This window comes from Bos grunniens, chromosome 2, assembly GCF_055505025.1.
Source record: "Bos grunniens cultivar Pamir isolate PY7600 chromosome 2, Bosgru_T2T1.0, whole genome shotgun sequence".
Lineage (NCBI taxonomy): Eukaryota > Metazoa > Chordata > Mammalia > Artiodactyla > Bovidae > Bos > Bos grunniens.
Window position 1 is genome coordinate 27,269,626 of NC_141166.1, and position 21,620 is coordinate 27,291,245.

A 21,620-nucleotide genomic window follows, 5' to 3' on the forward strand; every position below is an offset into this window, starting at 1 on the left:
TCTTGCCAATCTTTTGCATGTCTGTTACTCAGGTGTTAGAACTTATGTGGATCCCTTTACGTACGAAGATCCCAACCAAGCAGTTAGAGAATTTGCCAAAGAAATCGACGCATCGTGCATTAAGATTGAAAAAGTCATAGGAGTTGGTAAGTCTGTATCTATAAGCCTGTTTTCTTTGTGAATATTAAATATAGATATATGTGGATTATATAAAGGCTTATGAATATACTGTGTGTGCCTATATATGTAAATAGCTGTGTACCTGAAATTTCCTTAATCTACATAAAACACCAGCACAGTGCTAATAAACACTCCACAAATGCTACCTATAGTTCTTTCACTTTTGATGTGTTTCTGGTTCAGAGTCAATTCTTTTTCTCTCTCAAAGGTGAATTTGGTGAAGTATGCAGTGGGCGTCTCAAAGTGCCTGGCAAAAGAGAAATCTATGTGGCTATCAAGACACTGAAAGCTGGATATACAGACAAGCAGAGAAGGGACTTCTTAAGCGAGGCCAGCATCATGGGACAGTTTGATCACCCGAATATCATTCACTTGGAAGGAGTTGTCACCAAATGTACGTGGGTCGCTCCCTTTACAAAGCCAAGTTAGAAGTTACTGGCAAATTAAACACACATTTTCTTTCCAGGGAAATGACAGATGGAACAGACCCACTGATTGCTAATAGGAGGAAATCAGTGCAGGACAAGTCATTAATCTTGTAGTCAGTTCTAAATGGGTCTGTGGTGTAGGCTGATACTCTATTTCCAAAGCAGCTTGTGTGAGATTTTAGCAGAATTAATATTGCAGATTTTTAGTATGCCTCGCCATCTTTCAAATGTTTGCTAGACCAAACTGATTGTCACAGGGTAGGCGCAAGCAGATGGTAAGCAAAATAAATTTTAAGTACTTTTCCTATAAAACACTACAGAACTTCGCCACACCTTGTGCTCGAAGCTTTGGTTCCAGATGCAAGGAGTGCATCCTGGAAATCTGTTATATTGGGGGATTTGCTTGTCTGCTCGGCCTGATTTATGGTAGTTGCAGTTCAGCACCTATTTCCAGTAACACCTGGTTGAACCTTCCTTTTTTTAGTCCATTAGCATTTGCTGAGCCCATGAACCACGCTTCAGTTAAAATACGACACAGCTCAACAGATGCATTTTGCGAGGCAAACCCTGAATACATCTGTAAGGCTGGCTAAGACCCACTTATAAAACACCACATGAACAGGGCAGGTGAAATGGTTCCTATTGAAGGTGGCTATATTCCAGAAGTCTTAGTACCTACTACAGTTACTACAAGTCAAGGATCGTGTAAGCCTGGGGCTATGTCTGCAGGAAGCCAGTGTACCATTTGATTCCAGGTGCCTGGGAAAAGCGTCCTCCATCAACTGGTGCAGAGTGGTGGCTGCAGTGGGTGAAGTGGGGGTGATTTAAGGAGTATAAACACTGGACATTAGGTCTGGGGCAAAGAGGTCAATAACATGCAAGGGTACACAATCTTTAGGCAGGGAAAATAAGGAATTACTAGAAAGTTGTGGAAAATATACATTCATTTAGGGGTCCTCAGACTTAAACATATATCAGATTTCTGGAAAACTCATTGAAACACTTTCCTGGACCTCATCCTCAGAGGTTTGGTTCAGTGGTTAGGGGCCCATGAGCTCACGATCTAAAGAGCTCAAGGTCAACCATGCTGTAGTCCCGGGGACCACATTTTGAGTCTCTTTGGCCTAGTGACCAAAGATTTGCACACCATCTTCTGCTAGTAAATTGTGAGGTGTTGACTGGTTACTCAAGCTCTCTGTTTCCTCATCTGTAAAATAGAGATAAAAATAGAACTTGCCTTACAAGGTTGTTTTGAATGAAATATTTAGGGTGAATGGCATAATGCTTATATAGCAAATTAAAGAAAAAAAAAAAAACTTCAGTGTTAACTGGTATTATTATGTCTTAAGAAGTACATCTTTCCCCCAGCTTTGGAATCCTTTAAAAAGGAACCTTGGTGCTAAGGGTATATAATTTTCCACCTAAGGTGAAGGCTATAATTAGCATAGAATAGCTCTATTTGCTTTTTAAGATTAGTTTTACAGACAGCATTTTTTTTTTTTTTTTTTGTAGCCAGTGGCCTCTGGGCTTGCCCGGAGCCCTTCACTTCTTTAATTAAAAGATAACATTCCCTTTAAATACTTCTGCAGGTCCATTTTCTCACAAGGAGGCTCTGTTCAGCTTGGGGTGTTTTTCCTGGGGCAGACAGTGATTTTTGTAGCACCTCTGCAGAAGAGAGAAAAAACAGGGGATCTTTGTGCTAAAATCCCACCGTGCCTCTCTAAAACCCGTAGCTATTACAGCTGTAACTGTTATAAACGACTGGATTCATTTGCATAATGCAGTTGTCGCTGAATTAAAATGATTTAAAATTTCCACCAGAGGAGCTATCCCCTTCCCCCACCCCTCCCCTCCCACCTCTCCCTTCCCCATGACATCCCTGCCTGTTCTGGTGATGGGTATGCCTCCACCCAGGAGTCCAACTGGGACCCATTTTATAAGCCCCTCTGTGCCGATGCAGACGTTTATCTTGTAGTGCTCATAGATTCTGACAAATGGATACTTTTAATAAACAGGAAAAGGAATGTAGAAAAATTGTGAAGATGATGCCAACTGTCAGATTAGGGAGGTGTAAGGGTGAAAAGGTGAAGTGAGAGTCTGAGTTCCTTGAGTAACTTTGTAAATGGACAGAGACTATAAATTCTCGCCACTACCCCCCTCTCTTTAGAACCTTGTGCTGTCTTCCCCACATTTCCAGAGGGGCCTGGTGAAACGGAAGTAGGTGTTAATGTACCGCCAGGGGAATCACCCTTTCTCATGAGTTGACAAAGTAGCATTTGATTGAGGCAGGTTCATTAAAACTCATTTAGATGAATTTTTTCTGTGTGGTCACGGATATAGAGGGTCAGTGAGCCTAAGGACTCAGGGCTTCCTATTTATATTGACAGAGGATGGCAAGGCAGTCAGGGACCTCTCCCAGCAGCCAAGGGAAAAGAGAATAGAAGTGGTTTTATTCATCCTTTAGTCTACACTGAGATTCCTGCTTCTTCTGTCTGCTTTCCTTCATCCCTTGTAAATAAAACGTCCAAGGTGTTGTTTCCTAATTCAACATGTTTGCCTTGGAAAGATTTCTTCGGCACAATACCCAATGCATAACCAAAAAACAAATTGATAAATGGGACTTCACTGGTATTAAAAACTTCTGCTCTTCTAAAATTTGGCCTTTGAAATGAAGACATATTCCCTTTCCCTATGCCAGTAGAGAGTCTAATTTGATAGGGGTAGGGTGGAAAATGTATCCATTTAGAATAATTCTGGGGACTTTCTGGCAATGACACATCCCAGTCCAGTTTCCATGATTAAGTCATAACCACAAGGACAACAATGAGTATTTTTGATAAGTCAAAAATTAGTTTGATTTATCAAACTAATATTTTATTTTCCTCCCAGGGACTCTCTTTGCTTTACCCCTGCTGCTGCTGCTGCTAAGTCGCTTCAGTCCTGTCTGACTCTGTGCGACCCCATAGACAGCAGCCCACCAGGCTCCCCCGTCCCTGGGATTCTCCAGGCAAGAACACTAGAGTGGGTTGCCATTTCCTTCTCCAATGCATGAAAGTAAAAAGTGAAAGCAAAGTCGCTCAGTTGTGTCTGACTCCTAGCGACACCATGGACTGCAGCCTACCAGGCTCCTCCGTCCATGGGATTTTCCAGGCAAGAGTACTGGAGTGGGTTGCCATTGCCTTCTCCGGCTTTACCCCTAGCCTTAGTAAAATATCAAAGATTTACTTTTGATTCCCTCTTCACTCCCACAAAAGAAAAAGTGAAAGTGAAAGTCACTCAGTCATGTCTGAGTCTTTGCGACCCTACAAATACCTTTAGAAAGAAGGAACTTCAGACCTTGAGTCCATTGCCAGGGATTAAGAAACTAAAGAACCATCCTTATTTCCTAAGATCCTCAGAAAGAAAATGAAAGCGAAATGAAAGTGTGTCCCCACTTCTCCAAACTTAGAATCATTTTGATTTCTTTGCTTACAAAGGGGACTGGGGTGCACAAATGTTCCAGTCCTGAACTAAAATTGCTGCTAAGATGAAACCACTTATTGACCCTTTCCTGTGATGTTGTTGCTGCTGCTGAGGTTGGCATCTTAAAGAAGCAAATAGACTGAGTATATTGATAGATAGGAAAAGGGAAAAGACAGGCTATAGCCCCTGACCCGAGTGAGGTGGGGGAAAAGCTAAGATTGTACATGCTTGAGCTTTAAGATGAGTTCCAGGTAATGAAGTATTCAGCATAGCTACTGCTCCTGGAAACTTGGGTTTCTCTAAATAGGTAAAAAAAAAAAAAAAAAAAAAAACCTTTCTCTGTTCATTGATTCCTTTAGCATTGCACAATTGTCTGTTCTGGGGGCAAAATTAATTAATTATCCTAAAGATTTTTTTTTTTCCTTTAAATGGGTCATTTATCTTCTTCTCCATTTGCTTGAGAGAGCAAATACTCATCACATGCCCCTGGCTTTTGGAGGCCACTTTAGTTAAAGACCTTGTCAACAAGCCACCCAAAGGGTTAACCTTCCAGATGGAATTTAAACCTACTCGTCCTTTTAATATTTCATTCCTAGCTCCCCACAGCTGAGGCATAAGCTTGGCTTGTTTTAATTAAATTAGATCGCACAAGACAGGTGTCTTGGCAGGAAAATTGTGCACAGCCCATTTTTATCTCATTAACTGCAGTGCTCATCAAGGGTTTTGTGTTTTTCTTTCTGGAAACTCTAGGTAAACCAGTAATGATCATAACAGAGTACATGGAGAATGGCTCCTTGGATGCATTCCTCAGGGTATGTAACTACTTTATATTAAACCCAAGAATGTTGGTATTTCGAAAACTCTAACACACTCTGAATGTGTGCTCTGTTTGGTTGTACACAGACCTTTTTTAATGGGGCAGAGGAAGAAGAGGAGAAATAGAGAATGATGTGATTTTTAAAGGCTCTTTAACAGTCCATGTTCAAGGAGGGTAGCATTTGATTTATTTTTGTACTGTGGGGTTGTTGGAGCCATAGATTGATTACAGTTGGATAATTTCCATCTATCACAGGAAGCAAACCCAGCTCCTTGCTCATACTCTACTCATGAATTAGTGACTTTGGTCCAAAAGGCCCGGAAATCGTATTGAATTTCACTGCACACCGGATACAGATATCAAAAAAGATCCAAGTAATAAATGCTTCCTGAAAATTAATTAGGCTTAATGTTAATGAGATTGTACCTCATTCCTTTCCTCTGCAGAAGAATGATGGCAGATTTACGGTCATTCAGCTGGTGGGCATGCTTCGTGGCATTGGGTCTGGGATGAAGTATTTATCTGATATGAGCTATGTCCATCGAGACCTGGCTGCACGGAATATTCTGGTCAATAGCAACTTGGTCTGCAAAGTATCTGATTTTGGCATGTCCCGAGTGCTAGAGGACGATCCAGAAGCAGCATATACCACCAGGGTAAGAAGGGTTTGTGACCTCTGAGCTTTGACTCTAATGAAACTGTTCCTCTCACTTGATGATTAAGCTCTTTATGATATTTGTAAGTTACTTCATCCTTCAGAGCCTCTTCATCGCCATGCATCTGTTTTAAAACCGTGTTTCCAAGAGAAATTTTGAAATACGCTCTAGATGTATGATCACAATTTAGAGCGTCACATTATTGTATTTTTTCACACTTAATCTACTTTGCTTCCTTCCTTTCTTCCAGTTAGTTTGTTTTAGATTTTATACATGGTTCCTTTTCATTATTTAAAAAAAAAATCTTATTTTAAACAAGACAGAACAGTGTTTCTAGTCAGCTGCCTACCGAATCTGAGAATGTATATACAAGATTTATAAAACATTTACGCTACACAAGGTTTCCCAGTATCTAATGGCCTGCATTTTACTACTAGTAGATAAGCCGGGATTAAGGCATGGTGAAGAGTTATCAGCATACAGTTAATGGCTTTGCTATCTTAGCTGGACAATCTGAATATAAGATACTAATGGAATAAACACAGAATCATAAAAGTTATTGGCCATTAGGGCTGACACTGTTAAAATCAACATGAAGCAGACCAGCCATTTTCCTCCTTTAATGCTAACCATTTTGCATCTGTAATAGTAAGCATTAGGGATTTTTTTGGTATAGTTTGGTGGGTGGGTGTGTGTGTGTGTGTGCATGTTTTCTGGTAGTGTTCCATTTCTATGGCTGTAGTTTTGATTCTTACACATACCTTCTCCAAAATTCTAAGTCCATTCATTCAGCAAAGAATATGCTTTTATCAATGCTAAAGACTTTTTATTTCCCCCAGTAGTTGGAGAAGGGAAAGCAGAAAGAAGCTTCTCGAATAATACATTTATATAGCCAAAATATTTAAGGAAGGCAGCACAAGTGTCTCACTGCATGGAACAAGCATAAATGTAATAACAGTGTAAAGTATAGTGAATCAATGAAATTTATGGTACAGTTTATTGCCCTTTTTAGTAGCCCTAATGAAGCAAAGAAGACTTTTAAATGATGTCCTTTTGAACAGTTTAAGGGTCTGAATTAAAGTTGAATTAATTTCCCCAGATGGAACCCTAAGAAATTTGAAACTCCATTAAAAATACCTTGCACATAAGCATAATCAACAAGAGACATTTGAGACCTTTAAACTTTTGGGGGGTAATGTTCAATTGCTTTACCATTTTTGCAGGTGTCTTTTTAGAAAATTAAATAATCAAAATCCCACCCTCCCTCCATTAAAATCAGTAATGGCTCTAGCATCTGGTACTATTTGACTTCCTCTAAGAGCCTGTTCAACATATTATCTTCTAGCTAAGTTAGGCATGTTTCTTATGTTCTGTCAGAGTTGGATGACAGTGGAATATATAGAAATATTCATATTTAACTTCCTTAGTTCATGATTTCTGAAGCAGTACTAAGTATTGGTTTTGTGCTGCTGGGTAAGAGAATCCAACAAGAAGTCAAAATTAGTCTCAGCTGCACGTTCGTTGGTATACACCACAGATAGTGTGTATTTTGTAAAACTTGAAATATCCTTTCTATTACAGTATTGCCTTAAGCAGAGCCCAGATAATATCTAAAAAAACAATTAAGGAGATTAGTTGTTTACTTCCCCATAACTTAAGAAAACATATGAGAACTGTCTCAACCTGGAACATTTTCGTTAGAATAAACAAGTATCTTGTGATTGTTTGGAAAACTACCTCAGGAATGCTGTTGTCCTGCTTGGCACACAGTAATAACATTCAGAAACTGTAACATTCAGAAACTAAAAGGGCACATCAACGTACTTGGGGAATAATCTAGAGCTTGGATGTTCACAGGGTGGCAAGATTCCTATCCGGTGGACTGCACCAGAAGCAATTGCCTATCGTAAATTCACATCTGCAAGTGATGTATGGAGCTACGGGATCGTTATGTGGGAAGTGATGTCCTATGGAGAGAGACCTTACTGGGACATGTCCAATCAAGATGTGAGTCTTTATGTTCTGAAAGATATGTTTTTTGAGATGCAGGAAGTTTCATGTTAATGAGCTTCCTTGGTGGCTCAGAGGGTAAAGTGTCTGCCTGCAATGCAGGAGACCTGGGTTCGATCCCTGGGTCAGGAAGATCCCCTGGAGAAGGAAATGGCAACCCATTCCAGTACTCTTGCCTGGAAAATCCCATGGACAGAGAAGCCTGGTAGACTACAGTCCATAGGATCACAAAGAGTCAGACACGACTGAACGACTTCACTTTCACTTTCATGTTACCATATGATGGAGTAAGTGTTGAGTGTGAACTAATACATTAAATTTCAGGGTCCTAATACAAACGTGTCTAGTAATCTGCTGCTGCTGCTGCTAAGTCGCTTCAGTCGTGTCTGACTCTGTGTGACCCCATAGACGGCAGCCCACCAGGCTCCCCTGTCCCTGGGATTCTCCAGGCAAGAACACTGGAGTGGGTTGCCATTTCCTTCTCCAATGCATGAAAGTGAAAAGTGAAAATGAAGTTGCTCAGTCATGTCCGACTCTTCGCGACCCCATGGACTGCAGCCTACCAGGTTCCTCTGCCCATGGGATTTTCCAGGCAAGGGTACTAGAGTGGGGTGACATTGCCTTCTCCGTCTAGTAATCTAGCTAAAACTTATGGTCATTGATTTCAAGGATCAAAACTTCAAAGCCTAAATAGTATAGTATGGGAGATAGATTGATAAGACAGATAGATGCATAGCTCAACTGATTAGTGATATGAAACAGTATTTTTAGTTGGTTAGCTTTCAAGTTCATACTGAAACAAAATTAAACTTTGAGTGTTAAGAAAATGCAGGGATATATGAAAAACACATTTCACATGCAGTGAAATTGACATGAAAGTTTTATTGGAAGAAAACCAGTGAATATTTTAAAGCTGGCAAAATTGTAATTAGAGCTTGCCCCTTGAGGACTCTAAAATAAAGCTTCACTAAATGACCCTTTGTAAATTATGCACATCCCTTTAAATGTACCATCTGGACTACTTCGTATGGGAGTATCCACAGTGCCTGCAATTTTAGAAAAGCATTCAATAATGACACTAATAAGATTCCAGAGTAATAGAATTTAATTACAAACATCTCCAGTGAGAAAGAAAAAAAAAAACAACAAAAAAAACCTAGACCAGGGGGGTCTTCTTAGGATACTTACTAGCTATTTCTAGGAAAGTATTAGTTCTAAAAGGGTTGGAAATCAGAACAAAATAAAATGGTCATTTTTAAAACTTTCCTAATATTTTTGGGTGAAGTGAAATATTAGCAGCTAGTGTGTTTACGAATGGGTGATACTCAATTCATCAATAAAAACTATTTAAGAAAAAGTTTTTTTTTTTTTCTCTGAAGTGGAATGTTACCTGACCATTTGCCTTGTCTTGAAACAACAGGATGTTGCAAAACCTTGACAATTAAGTGAAAAACCAGGTGTACTCAAGAAATAGGATGCTGGTTGCTTAATCAGTAGAAGAATGTTTAGAGCAATACAGAAGCTACTGTGCTCTATGTCCAGTGGGGCAAAAAGAATTCTCTGACAAGATTAAGAGGAATGGTAGTTTTGACACTGTAGTACCTATAAATTATAAAGGAAGGTTCATAACAAATAGGAAGAAAGACAACAGCTAGCATAACTGATAGATAATTACAGGCTGGAGACAGACTCAGTTCAGTTCAGTTCAGTCACTCAGTCGTGTCTGACTCGTTGAGACCCCGTGGACTGCAGCACGCCAGGCTTCCCTGTCCATCACCACCTGCCAGAGCCTGCTCAAACTCATGTCCATCAAGTCGGTGATACCATCTGACCATCTCATCCTCTGTCATGCCCTTCTCCTCCTGCCTTCAATCTTTCCCAGCATCAGGGTCTTTTCCAGTGAGTCAGTTCTTTGCATCAGGTAGCCAAAGTATTGGAGCTTCAGCTTCAGCATCAGTCCTTCCAAGGAATATTCAGGACTGATTTCCTTTAGGATTGAATGATTTGATCTCCTTGCAGTCCAAGGGACTCTGAAGAGTCTTCTCCAACACCACAGTTCAAAAGCATCAGTTCATGGGCTCTCAGCTTTCTTTATAGTCCCACTCTCACAGAGACAGACTACAAAAGTGAGCAGTGTGTAATCTACTGTTTGATGTGATTATAAAGACACCTTCAACTACCTTTCTTGTAGTAACATTTGGTTTTGAGTAAGAGACATGCAGAGAAACAAAGGCCAACAGCCTAGAAGAAGGAGTTTGCTGTTGTTTAGTCACTAAGTTGTGTCTGACTGTTTTGCAACCCCATGGATCGTAGCCCACCAGGCTCCTCTGTCTATGGGATGTCCCAGGCAAGAATACTAGAGTAGGTTGCAATTTCCTTCTCAAGGGGATCTTCCCAACCCAGGGTACTAACCTGCATCTCCTGCATTGGCAGGTGGATTCTTTGCTACTGAGCCACCAGAGAAGCCCTCAAAGAAGGAATAGTGTCTGTATTATTTAATTATTGTATAGTTTAAGCTTGTGTTTATTTCAGTTGAGAGCAGCAGCCAAGTGCTCATAAAAGCAGAATATCTAAAGATGTCATTTTTCCCACCCTAAATAAATATTTTCAGACTTAGTTTTGACAGTTTCTATATTATATTAAGATGGCATCACTGACTCGATGGACATGAGTCTCAGTGAACTCCAGGAGTTGGTGATGGACAGGGAGGCCTGGCATGCTGCGATTCATGGGCTCGCAAAGAGTCGGACACGACTGAGTGACTGATCTGATCTGATATTATATTAAAACAATTTCATTGTTTTAAACTTTTAGTTGTTTGCCTTTATCCATGTAAAAGCCTCTGAAGCCAATTCACCCCCACAAATATTATTGATCTATTATTCACATGCATTTCTCTCTGTGTTGGAGTCTGTGTAGAACAGCAATCAATAGGAAATGTAACTGAAGAATTACTTTCATGGGAGAATTCATTTGGCATATGGTGAATGGAGTCAAAGTAACTGTTAAAAATATGTTAAATTTATCAAGTTTTTCATCAAGTTTGTTTTAATTGTCTCTCTCCCTCCAGCCCCCAGCCCCAAACACTTAGCAGTAAACTGAGAAAATATGCTTTGTTCACCCACAAGCCATCTTCCAAGCTGGCAGTGGAAAGGGAGCTAGTGAAAGAATACTAAGCAGTCTGAGGGTTTATAACAAATTTTGTTCACCTGGCGTCAGCCCAGTGTTGCTCACATTCCCATCAATTCAATGTAAAATGTTTTCATCAAGTCTAGAGTCAACACCATGCACCTGGAAAGATAAAAGAAAGTCAAAGGATCAAACTGACCTAATATCCTTGCCAGAAATAAATAGAAGCATGCTCAGTAAATTAGCATATAGAAGTCTGCTTTAGAAGGAGTAAATTAAGATGAATACGGTAGGAGGTTGGCAAAAATACATGGGAGAAAAGGATTCAGAGAGCTTAATAAATCACAAGATAATTGTTACACGAAAACAATATCCTGCTTAAAAAGAACCACAGAATACTGCTGTATAGAAACTGGACCCAACTGAATTGATTATTTTCTGTTGAAGGCTGATCACTGAGCAGTAATAGACGCACCACAGGGGAACTCCGTCATGGTCATTGAGGTGGCTGCAGCCAGTGGTGGTTTCACTAGGAACTATCATTTTTTGGGGGTGCGGGCGTGCGGGGAGGGTGGGAGGACTGATTTAAAAACAAACAAAACTTTTAAACATCCTCAAAGAAAAGTACCTCCAGAATCATATAGGATATTCATAAACAAAGCTTATGAGTAGCCAAGAAATTAAGAAGTAATTCCCCTCTTTAACTTGGGCAGGAGGCTTACCATACTGTTACTGGGATTCACACCCTGAAGAACAGGGGTTTAGAGAAAAGTCAATGAGAAAAATATTGTAATATCTGTGAAGACAATTAGAAAAGTCAGAATTAGAAGAAAACCTATGGAATGACTTGTCTTATTTGGCAGGAGGACCACTCTGGATGGCAGTTGTCACCTACCATTATAACTGCCTTCTTTAGATGTGTCAGGGTCCCCTTGAAATATAAATCCCCCAAAGAAGGTTTTTTAAATTATTATTTTTATATTTTTTAATCTGGCTATTAGTACCTTTAGCAGGATCAGCTGAGACCAAGAAAGAGACACAGAATTGACAAATCATGTATTTTGGTCTTCCAAAAGTAAAAATGGTGGGGCATCTGGAGGGGTTGAAGAATGTGCTAATTCAGAGAAATAGTGTCTTCTGAACTGGAAGACAGGCTCTGGTATTGACCCATCAACTGTCTGAGCAAGAGGACACAGACTTGGGACTTCCCTCGTGGTCCAGTGGTTAAGATATGCTTCAAGGGGTGTGGGTTCCATCCCCGGTCAGGGAACTAAGATTCTGCATCTCATGCAGTGTGGCCAAAAGAAATAAAAGAAGACACAGGCTTAAAGTGGCACAAAAGGACTCTCATTTTGGAGGCATCCTAAGGAATCTCTTTAAAGCCCTTACCTAAGCTAGAATCTCTTTTGCTAAGAGCGATTAGCTGATAGAAGAACAGAGAAGGTCATTGCCCTTGGGTCTCTGGGGGCCAGGCCAACACCATGTGGTTGGTCTGATTGGGTTCTAACCACCTTGGAACCCTGAGGCATCTTCACTTTGGAGTTCCTGATGGGCATTGTCTGCCATTTGAGAACCCCTCATAGCAACGGCTGGCTTCCCTGCCCTGCTGCCAGCAATGCTCAGGTCCAGCTCTGGCTTCTGTGAAAGAATTGGAGCCGTTCCCATGCTCAAGCTTGCTGGCAGCTTAATGGACAGGGAACTTGCTGAGCAGGAGGGTAAACCTCTAACAACAGATTGCCTGGCAAACTAACATACCATTCTGTGGGTTTTTTTTTTTTTTTGCTAGGTGATTAAAGCCATCGAGGAAGGCTATCGGCTGCCCCCTCCAATGGACTGTCCCATCGCGCTCCACCAGCTGATGCTAGACTGCTGGCAGAAGGAGAGGAGCGACAGGCCGAAATTTGGGCAGATTGTCAACATGTTGGACAAACTCATCCGCAATCCCAACAGCTTGAAGAGGACAGGGACCGAGAGCTCCAGGTTAGCCCTGCTTCTTAATAGTGATGTGTGAAAGAATACCTCAGCGGTGGCATGCAAGGGTTACTCACTTTAATTGCTGGCTTTTAGTCAGAGGCCACATCACAGGTCTGCAACCTGGGTGGCTTCTTCCTCCTTGAGTGGAGTATTTCAGGTAGTTTTCTGTTTGCCGTTTTGAAGAGCCTTGTACTTGTCAGGCCTCAAAAAAAGTCAGAAAAACAAATGTTTTTAAAAAAACAACAAAGGAAAAGCACAGTGCTTATTTTGTGGGGCTGGAACTGAAAACGTAGAGGGAGGAAATGTACTTTTGGAAGATAGTCAGGCTACTAGATGCTACATTTTGAAAGGGGAAGAAACATAGGAACAAAAAATGATTCCAAAACAGCTCTGAGTTAATAAAATGTGAATTGAGGCAAGAGATTCACCGGTTTTGGTTCTTAAAGTTGCTCTGAGTCTTTCAAGAGGAGAAGGAAACAGGATCAAGTTACAAACATGCAGATGAATATTTGAGAAAAGTTTTTAAAATTAGAATGATTGGCCCACCCATAAAATAGTTACTTCATTGGTAGGGGCTTCCCTGGTGACTCATAGGTGAAGAATCCACCTGCAACGCAGGAGCCACACAAGATGAAAGTTCGATCCCTGCGTCAGGAAGACCCCCTAGAGGAAGGCATGGCAACCCACTCCATTATTCTTGCCTGGAGATTCTCACGGACAGAGGAGCCCGGCAGACTACAGGCCATAGGGTGGCAAAGAGTCAGACATGATTAAAGCGACTTAACACACATATATGCACTTCATTGGAAAGAGCAAAAAAGAAGCATTTCAGTCCAGAGAAAAGATAAAGATACTGCAAGTAACCTAAAATAAAATCTCCCATCATTTCTGGCCTATTTTTGGTTCTTCTCTTCCCCAAGAGGAAGAAAGTAGATGGCGCTAAGACCTCTTTTCCAGGTGTAGCTAGTTTCTTCTGTTCCAAAGTAAACCTCCCCCAACTTTTAGATCTCCAGCTCCCGATCCCATGCGTTTTGTCTGAAGGTCCAAGTCCAGTTCTTTGGTACCTGAGGCTTCTCCTGGTAGCATGCTAACTCTGTATAGTGCTTTGCACCAAAAGGTAGAACAAACTGAGTTACTGGATACACTTTTCTCACTTCTGAATTTTTCTCATTGATAGTACATACAGAGCTTTGATACTTCTTACTGCTTGCTGATAATGGGATGTAGTATAGCGTGGTATGTGATTCAGCACAAAATTAGGCAAATGTCACAGCGTTCCACAAAGAGCACAAAGGCTTCCAGAATAAGCTTGAGAATGACCCTTAGAATTAATTAATACTGAGTAAGCATATTTTCATTCTAAGGTCACTTTAACCTTGTCAGGTACGTAGTGCCTCCACGTTGCTCTTCTACTGCTCTTGGTTAAAGTTAGAAGTAAATGCAAACTATTTTTTTTTTTTGTCCATTAACAAACATTCCTGGTAAACATTCAACACTAATATCTCAAACTCTATGTGGCCATATTTGTTACTGGTTCAAAATTGGGGAAAGAATGAAATCTTGATTATTCTTACCATAAAAATCTGTAGAATATTACCTGGAAAATTTTATTTAATTAATATAGTGGACAAAAAGAAAGGTCATAAACAAGCTATTATTTGGATAGAACTGATTGATAAAACAAGTTTTGTTAATATACTTATATAAAATAGAAGTTATGCAAATCAAAACAACTTAGGTAAAAATTAAAATGAAAAATGGATTGGATTAATTCTACTATGTAGAAAGTTAGGCCATTAAATAGGCTTGATTTTTTTTTTTTTTTTTACAAGAAAAGGATTTTTTTGGTTGAAAATTCAGGATGATAATATAATTCTGATTTAGATGTTCATGTTCAAGGAACATAGTCACAGGATGAAAATCAGATCAAAATGTTAAGAGCAACCGCATTCTGTAATTTCTATAGAAAGGAAGTTTAAGAAAATAGAATTTAATAAGTAAAAAGGTTGCTATGCAGGAAATTATAGTGAAGGTGTATAAAATACCCTATTAATGTTTATCCTATGGTTATTAAGTAGTTTGATGATCAAGATATAATTCACTTAATAAATATTTTCCATGGATAGGTTATTTATTGTTTATCAATCTCATGAAGGAGGACAGATCACTTACCTTGAACTCTAGTTGCTCTTGATGGTGATCTAATGTGAAACACCTGGCCCAAGAAATGCGTCAACTAATAAATAAGTTAATAAGAAGTGCTTAGAATTTGTTGAAATGATTCTTTAGGAGCCCCAGCAAAGGAAGACGAGAAGCACATTCCACAATCCAAACAGTGATCAAAGTGGCCATTCTTCCTGCCAGTCTTGGCACACGTGCTGGTCAGGCTGGGTTGATTAAAGAGGGGATTAACTCCCTGCTGTCCCGTTTGTTTGAATGAACTGAGCCTGCCTGCAAACCTGGCTGGAAACATGCCGGACTTGAACTCTCAGTGTTCTCTCTGCTTCCATCAAGTCTGGCAGGTTGCAAGCTCTCAGTTTTCCTTACTTATCCTTCACTAAGGTTTCCATAGCTGCTGAACTAAAGTCTGTGATATTCTGTCTTGGCAGGGACTGTCTTTCTGCAAAGACTGAGCCAGTTTCAGCAACAAGGGCCGCCCCCACCCCCCACCCCGCCAACCTTTGCCCCAGGCTAGGTTGTTAAAAGACCTGCTCTGATCCTTAATGCATTAAGAGGTCCACATAAAACAAATGCAGGAAATGAAGTTAAAAACAAGTAGGGTGATTGAGACATGCTTTTGCAGCTTTATGAAATTAGGGTTGAAAAATAACATGATGATGTTTGTCGCTGGTGATTCTATCTAAAGTCCTTTCTTGGTACTTTGGTTCCCCTCCCCTGTCTTGGACCATCTGACTTCTGAGTCATGCTATCTCACTGATAATTGTTGTCTGTCTATACTTTCTCGTTCCATTTCCAGACCTAACACTGCCTTGCTGGATCCAAGTTCCCCTGAGTTCTCCGCCGTGGTATCAGTAGGCGATTGGCTCCAAGCCATTAAAATGGACCGGTATAAGGATAACTTCACTGCTGCTGGTTATACCACGCTAGAGGCTGTAGTGCACATGAACCAGGAGTAAGTACTCAGCGATGTAACACAAAGGGTAAATCTAGATTTAATAGTATTTTCCTTTTCTTTTTTTTTGCTTTGAGCTGCATAATCATCCTACTCATTTTTTTTTTAAAAAGAAAACTGGAATGCCTTTCATTTTGATTGATTGAGTATAATTTTGCACAGCCTCTATAAAGCACCTACATTGTTGCATTCAATTACTTAATTAAACATTTTAATACACCTGCCTTGTTGTGCTGTATTAATTGTGGCTGATTCAAATGTGTGTCTGCATGAAGCCCGGAAGAGATTCTCAGCCCTCATCATATTTTCCTCTCCTTCTTTTTTTCTCCCCCTACTTACAGTGACCTGGCCAGGATTGGCATCACAGCTGTCACACACCAGAATAAGGTCTTGAGCAGCGTCCAGGCAATGAGAACCCAAATGCAGCAGATACACGGCAGAATGGTTCCAGTCTGAGCCAGTATTGAATAAACTCAAAACTCTTGAAATTAGTTTACCTCATCCATGCACTTTAATTGAAGAACTGCACTTTTTTTACTTCGTCTTCGCCCTCTGAAATTAAAGGAAAAAAAAAAATCTGCAGCGTTGCTTGGTGTACAGATTGCTGAAACCGTGGGGCTTACAGAAATGACAACTGTCATTTGAATTAGACTTGGAACAAATTGTTTCTCAGAAGTACATCCGTCCATCACTAATCTGTAAAATACATGTACCTATATAAATAGACCACCGCCTCCGCGTTTCAACGCCGTGTTTGCTGCCAGACGCTGAGCTTCTCTGAGACATCTCGATCGTCTCTTCATTTGGAATTACAACCGTAGTATTTTGTTTGTGGCATAAACTACAGTCCATCCTTCTTTCACTGGAATGAATACCGTGCCCAGGACCATTTTTTGAAAGGACCCGGTTGTAACTTTTAAGGCTTGGTTCGTACAATGGATAAAACCTAAGTGAACGTCATGTGATTCATCAGTGTTGCTGCCCTGTGCTCCGGCCACCTGGTGGATTATGACGACATGAGGGGCTGGAGAGAAGAGGAAAGTGGATTTTAAAATAATAATAGTAATAATAAATCCCAACACCATACCCCCTTCCTGGGCAAACCAGGGGCTTTGGGCCCGAGGCTGTGCCATATAAGTCTTATTTGGGAACTCTACAAACTTCTCGTAACTACCTTATGGATAGTGGATTGTGACAATCTTGTGTAGGGAACTTTCATACTTTCCTCCTTTAAAGAAGCAAGCCCAAATCTACAAGGTAAGACAAAAGAACCAGCAATGAGTCTTTCTCTAGTGAAAGTGTTTTTTAACTTTATCTTATTCGAAACACTGAGCAGTAAATATCTGTCATGCCGATCAGGTAGTTTGGGTTGAGATTTCAATGGGAGAGTAGACCCAAAGTAATATGGCTTCTCTCCTGTTCTTCCAGGAAAAATTGAAATAGAAACCATATGAGGTCAGGACAGCATCTAGACCTCCACTTGCTGTGCTTTCTTTCGTACTGTGTGGGTCCTCTTGCCCTTTGGTGCCCTTCATTCCTGCCACAAATGGTTATTGAGCATCTTTTGAGTACTGGGTAATCTCTAACCTTATTGGGCCTGCATGTATTCCATTCTTTGGAGAATTTTTTTCAGTTGAGGAGTTCTGGAAGGTCTTTTCCATTGGTTTCATTTCTTTTTTTTTTTTTTTTTTGAGTATTTGATATGTACCATACCATTTTTAAAATTTAATTTTTTTATTTTAAATTTTAGATTGGAGTATAGTTGATTTACAGTGTTGTATTAGTTTCAGATATACCAAAAAATGATTCAGTTATACATATACATGTGTCCATCTTTTTTCAGATTCTTTTCCATTATGGTTTATCACAGGATGATCAATATAGTTCCCTGTGCTATATAGTAGGTCTTTGTTGGTTATCTATTTTATATATGCATCAGTTCAATTCTATGGGGTCGCACAGAGTTGGACACGACTGAAGCGACTTAGCAGCAGCAGCAGCAGCAGTTCAATCCAGTAGCTCAGTCGTGTCTGACTCTTTGCGACCCCATAAATCGCAGCACACCAGGCCTCTCTGTCCCTCACCAACTCCTGGAGTTCACTCAAACTCATGTCCATCGAGTCGGTGATGCCATCCAGCTGCTGTCTCATCCTCTGTCGTCCCCTTTTCCTCCTGCCCCCAATCCTTCCCAGCATCAGAGTCTTTTCCAATGAGTCAACTCTTCACATGAGGTGGCCAAAGTACTGGAGTTTCAGCTTTAGCATCAGTCCTTCCAAAGAACACCCAAGACTGATCTCCTTTAGAATGGACTAGTTGGATCTCCTTGCAGTCCAAGGGACTGTCAAGAGTCTTCTCCAACACCACAGTTCAAAAGCATCAATTCTTCGGCACTCAGCTTTTCACATCCATACATGATCACTGGAAAAACCATAGCCTTGACTAGATGGGCCTTTGTTGGCAAAGTAATGTCTCTGCTTTTGAATATGCTATCTAGGTTGGTCATAACTTTCCTTCCAAGGAGTATGTGTCTTTTAATTTCATGGCTGCAATCACCAACTACAGTGATTTTGGAGTCCAAAAAAATAAAGTCTGACACTGTTTCCACTGTTTCCCCATCTATTTCCCATGAAGTGATGGGACCAGGTGCCATGATCTTTGTTTTCTGAATGTTGAGCTTTAAGCCAATGTTTTCACTCTCCTCTTTCACTTTCATCAAGAGGCTTTTTAGTTCCTCTCACTTTCTGCCATAAGGGTGGTGTCATCTGGATATCTAAAGTGATTGATATTTCTCCCGGCAATCTTGATTCCAGCTTGTGCTTCTTCCAGCCCAGCATTTCTCAGGATGTACTCTGCATACAAGTTAAATAAGCAGGGTGACAATATACAGCCTTGACATACTTCTTTTCCTATTTAGAACATGCTCAGTTACTCAGTCGTGTCCAACTCTAAGCGACCTTATGGACTACGATCTGCCAGGCTCCTCTGTCCCTGAAATTTTCCAGGCAAGAATACTGGAGTGGGTTGCCATTTCCTCATCCAGGGGATCTTCCTGACCCAGAGATCAAACCTGAGTCTCCTGTGTCTCCTGCATTGGCAGGCGGATTCTTTACCACTAAGCCACCTGGATAGTACTATGTTTATGTTAATACCAAATTCCTAATTTATCCTTTCCTCACGTTTTCCCTTTGGTAACCATTAGCTTGTTTACAAAGTCTATGAGTCTGTTTCTGTTTTGTAAATAAGTTCATTTGCATCATTAATTTTAGATTCTATATATAAGCAATATCATATGATATGTGTTATAGATCCCACATATAAGTGATATCATATGGTATTTTTCTTTCTCTAACTTACTTAGTATGATAATCTCTACGTCCATCTATGTTGCTGCAAATGGCATTATTTCATTCTTTTTATGGCCAAATAGTATTTCATTGTATATGTTTATCCATTCCTCGTCAATGGACCTTTAGGTTGCTTCTACACCTTAGCTATGTGACCAGTGCTGCTATGAACATTGGGGTGCATGTTTCCTTTTGGAGTGTGGTTTTCTCCAATACATGCCCAGCCGTGTTCCTGTCCTGCTCTAGTGCCCCCAATACCAAACGAGATCAGCTGGGAGAGACCTATCTAGATGGCAACAGTGAGACTTGGAAGTCACCTTGACTGACTCATTATTAGAAAGTGACCAACTAAAAAATCAGACTTTTCACCCATCAAGCCCGGTAGCCTTAGGTACTTCTGCTTTAATTCCAGAATTTTCTTCTTAAAACATGTGAATTTAAATGATTATGTTCATTCCTAGAAGCAAATAGCCTAACTTTTTTGACTGGACAGATTTTAACTTTCTAAACTCTTCCCTTTTATCACTTTTAAACAAGAGCTTGGTTGATTTTAATGACCTTTTCCTCCCCTTGGTTTTATCCTGAAAGCTATTTCTTATAGAGCAAGAAATGTTAAATTTGATGCTGTCAAATCATGACAGTTTAGTAAAAACCTTTTTGCAACATTAGTTGTAAAAGCTTTTCTGTTCAGAAGGAATGTGAAATTTGTTTTTTAAACTATTCCAAGAATTTTTGTTTTATCACCACTTCTGCTGAAGTTTAGGAGTTCTGGATATTCATGTTAAGAGTTGACAAATGTGAGGGAGATCACTTGCTTTTTAAAAAAGAAATTATATATTTCTTTCCTTCTGTAAAGCTGTGGGGTATTTTGTTTTCAATTTCCATAGTCCGATTCAAATAAGGTGGCATTATAGTGTTATCCTATGAGTAAAAAGAGAATGTTACCTTGCATACATTGAATAAAGTTTTGCTTTCTTACAATCAACAGCTTAAGACTTGAGCTATTTTTCTAAACATAGTCAAAACAGAATATTTTTATATTTTTTGAACTTTTTCTTTTGTATTGGGGTATAACTAACGATATCGTGATAGTTTCAGGTGGACAGTGAAGGGACTCAGCCAGACATATACATGTATCCATTCTCCCCCAAAACCCCCTCCCATCCAGGCTGCCACATAACATTGAGTAGAGTTCCATGTGCTATACAGTAAGACCTTGTTGGTTATCCATTTTAGATATAGCAGTGTGTACATGACTGTCCCAAACTCCTAACTATCCCTTCCCTGCTGGCAACCAACCCTAAGTTTGTTTTCTTAATCTGTGAGTCTCTTTCAAAGCAGAATATTAGAAAAAAAAAAAAACAGAGTGTGCCAATTCTAAAATATCCTGACACGTTAATGTTACATACTGTGTTGGAGTGGATTTGTTACATCTCAGCAGGTATGTTGGCAATGTTCAGATGGGAATTGAGAGAAAAGTAGAATATGAAATTCATTCAAAGGTTGCCCTCTGAATCTTAATTTTGACTCATTGTCTGAATTGAGTCCAGGCCAATGGAAAGGCCCCAAAATGGCTAAAATAATATCCAGTAACAGTAAAAGTGGAACTCCACTGCTTCCAGGAAGCTACCTACATTGGAAGAGAGACTGAGGACAATAGGAGTTTGTATTATTTCTCAGGGTGTGGAGCCAGATTCTGGCATCCAGACAGCTTAGATTCCAAAGCCAACCGCGATGTTGACACTGGGAAGTTCACCGTGTGTTTCTTTATAACTCCGTTCCTCCACCTGTAAATTAGAGATAATGACACTTCAATAGAAACACCTTTCCCAACACATGGTGTTGTTGTATATATGTCATGCTCAGATGCAGAACACACTGAACATCATAGAAGAAAAGTGTATTCTTCCTCCAACGTGTCCCAAGTGTTATTCACCTGTCTTTCACTTGTGAAGCCAAATGTTTTGTTGCAACAGGCCACAGCAGGGTGAAATGAAGCTCAGTGGTCGGGAACCATCCAGGTGAAGCTTGTTCACTTTCAGTGGGTTTATGAGGGTGTGGGGGTAAGTGCGTATCTATGCAAAAGGTGGAAGATCACTCCTGTATTATTCAGCCTTGAAATGTAGGAAACCGTTATTTTATAATTGGAAAGAGTGAAATGGGCAAGACCCCATTGCAATGAAAAGAACTGGTTGGTAAAGACACTTTGATGTCTTCATGAATGACTCAAAGGAACAATGCTTTTGTTTATTTAGTCACCATGAAAGTCACATCTTTCACTTCTGATCCCACACAGACCACATGCTTTGTCTGGTCTCTGTTCAAGCAATTCTCCACCATAAAGAGGTTGCTTGAATTCAAAGAAGAAAAGGTTTATTTTTCTCCCTCTCATTCTGACATCAGCTAGATATAAGTCTCCACATTCCCACACTTCTCATTTCCAAATCCTGTCCTTTTCATATACACACTGAGTTTCCAGATAGCCTA

At 40.1% G+C, this 21,620-nt stretch overlaps 1 protein-coding gene across 3 annotated transcripts in view; it reads left to right on the forward strand.

The window, feature by feature from the left end:
• The window catches only part of EPHA4 (EPH receptor A4), a 161,948-nt gene that overhangs the window by 136,306 nt on the left and 4,022 nt on the right, over positions 1–21,620 (forward strand). For 2 of the 3 annotated variants that reach the window (XM_086366374.1, XM_086366394.1), the window contains 8 exons: positions 33–146; positions 389–574; positions 4,821–4,882; positions 5,334–5,543; positions 7,401–7,550; positions 12,469–12,662; positions 15,634–15,789; positions 16,131–17,046. In XM_086366374.1, the coding sequence (XP_086222500.1) occupies positions 33–146; positions 389–574; positions 4,821–4,882; positions 5,334–5,543; positions 7,401–7,550; positions 12,469–12,662; positions 15,634–15,789; positions 16,131–16,245 (1,187 nt within the window). In that variant the 3' untranslated portion in view covers positions 16,246–17,046. Of the gene's footprint in view, positions 1–32; positions 147–388; positions 575–4,820; positions 4,883–5,333; positions 5,544–7,400; positions 7,551–12,468; positions 12,663–15,633; positions 15,818–16,130; positions 17,047–21,620 lie in introns of all 3 variants that reach the window. The other variant, XM_086366384.1, reaches the window with a different exon arrangement.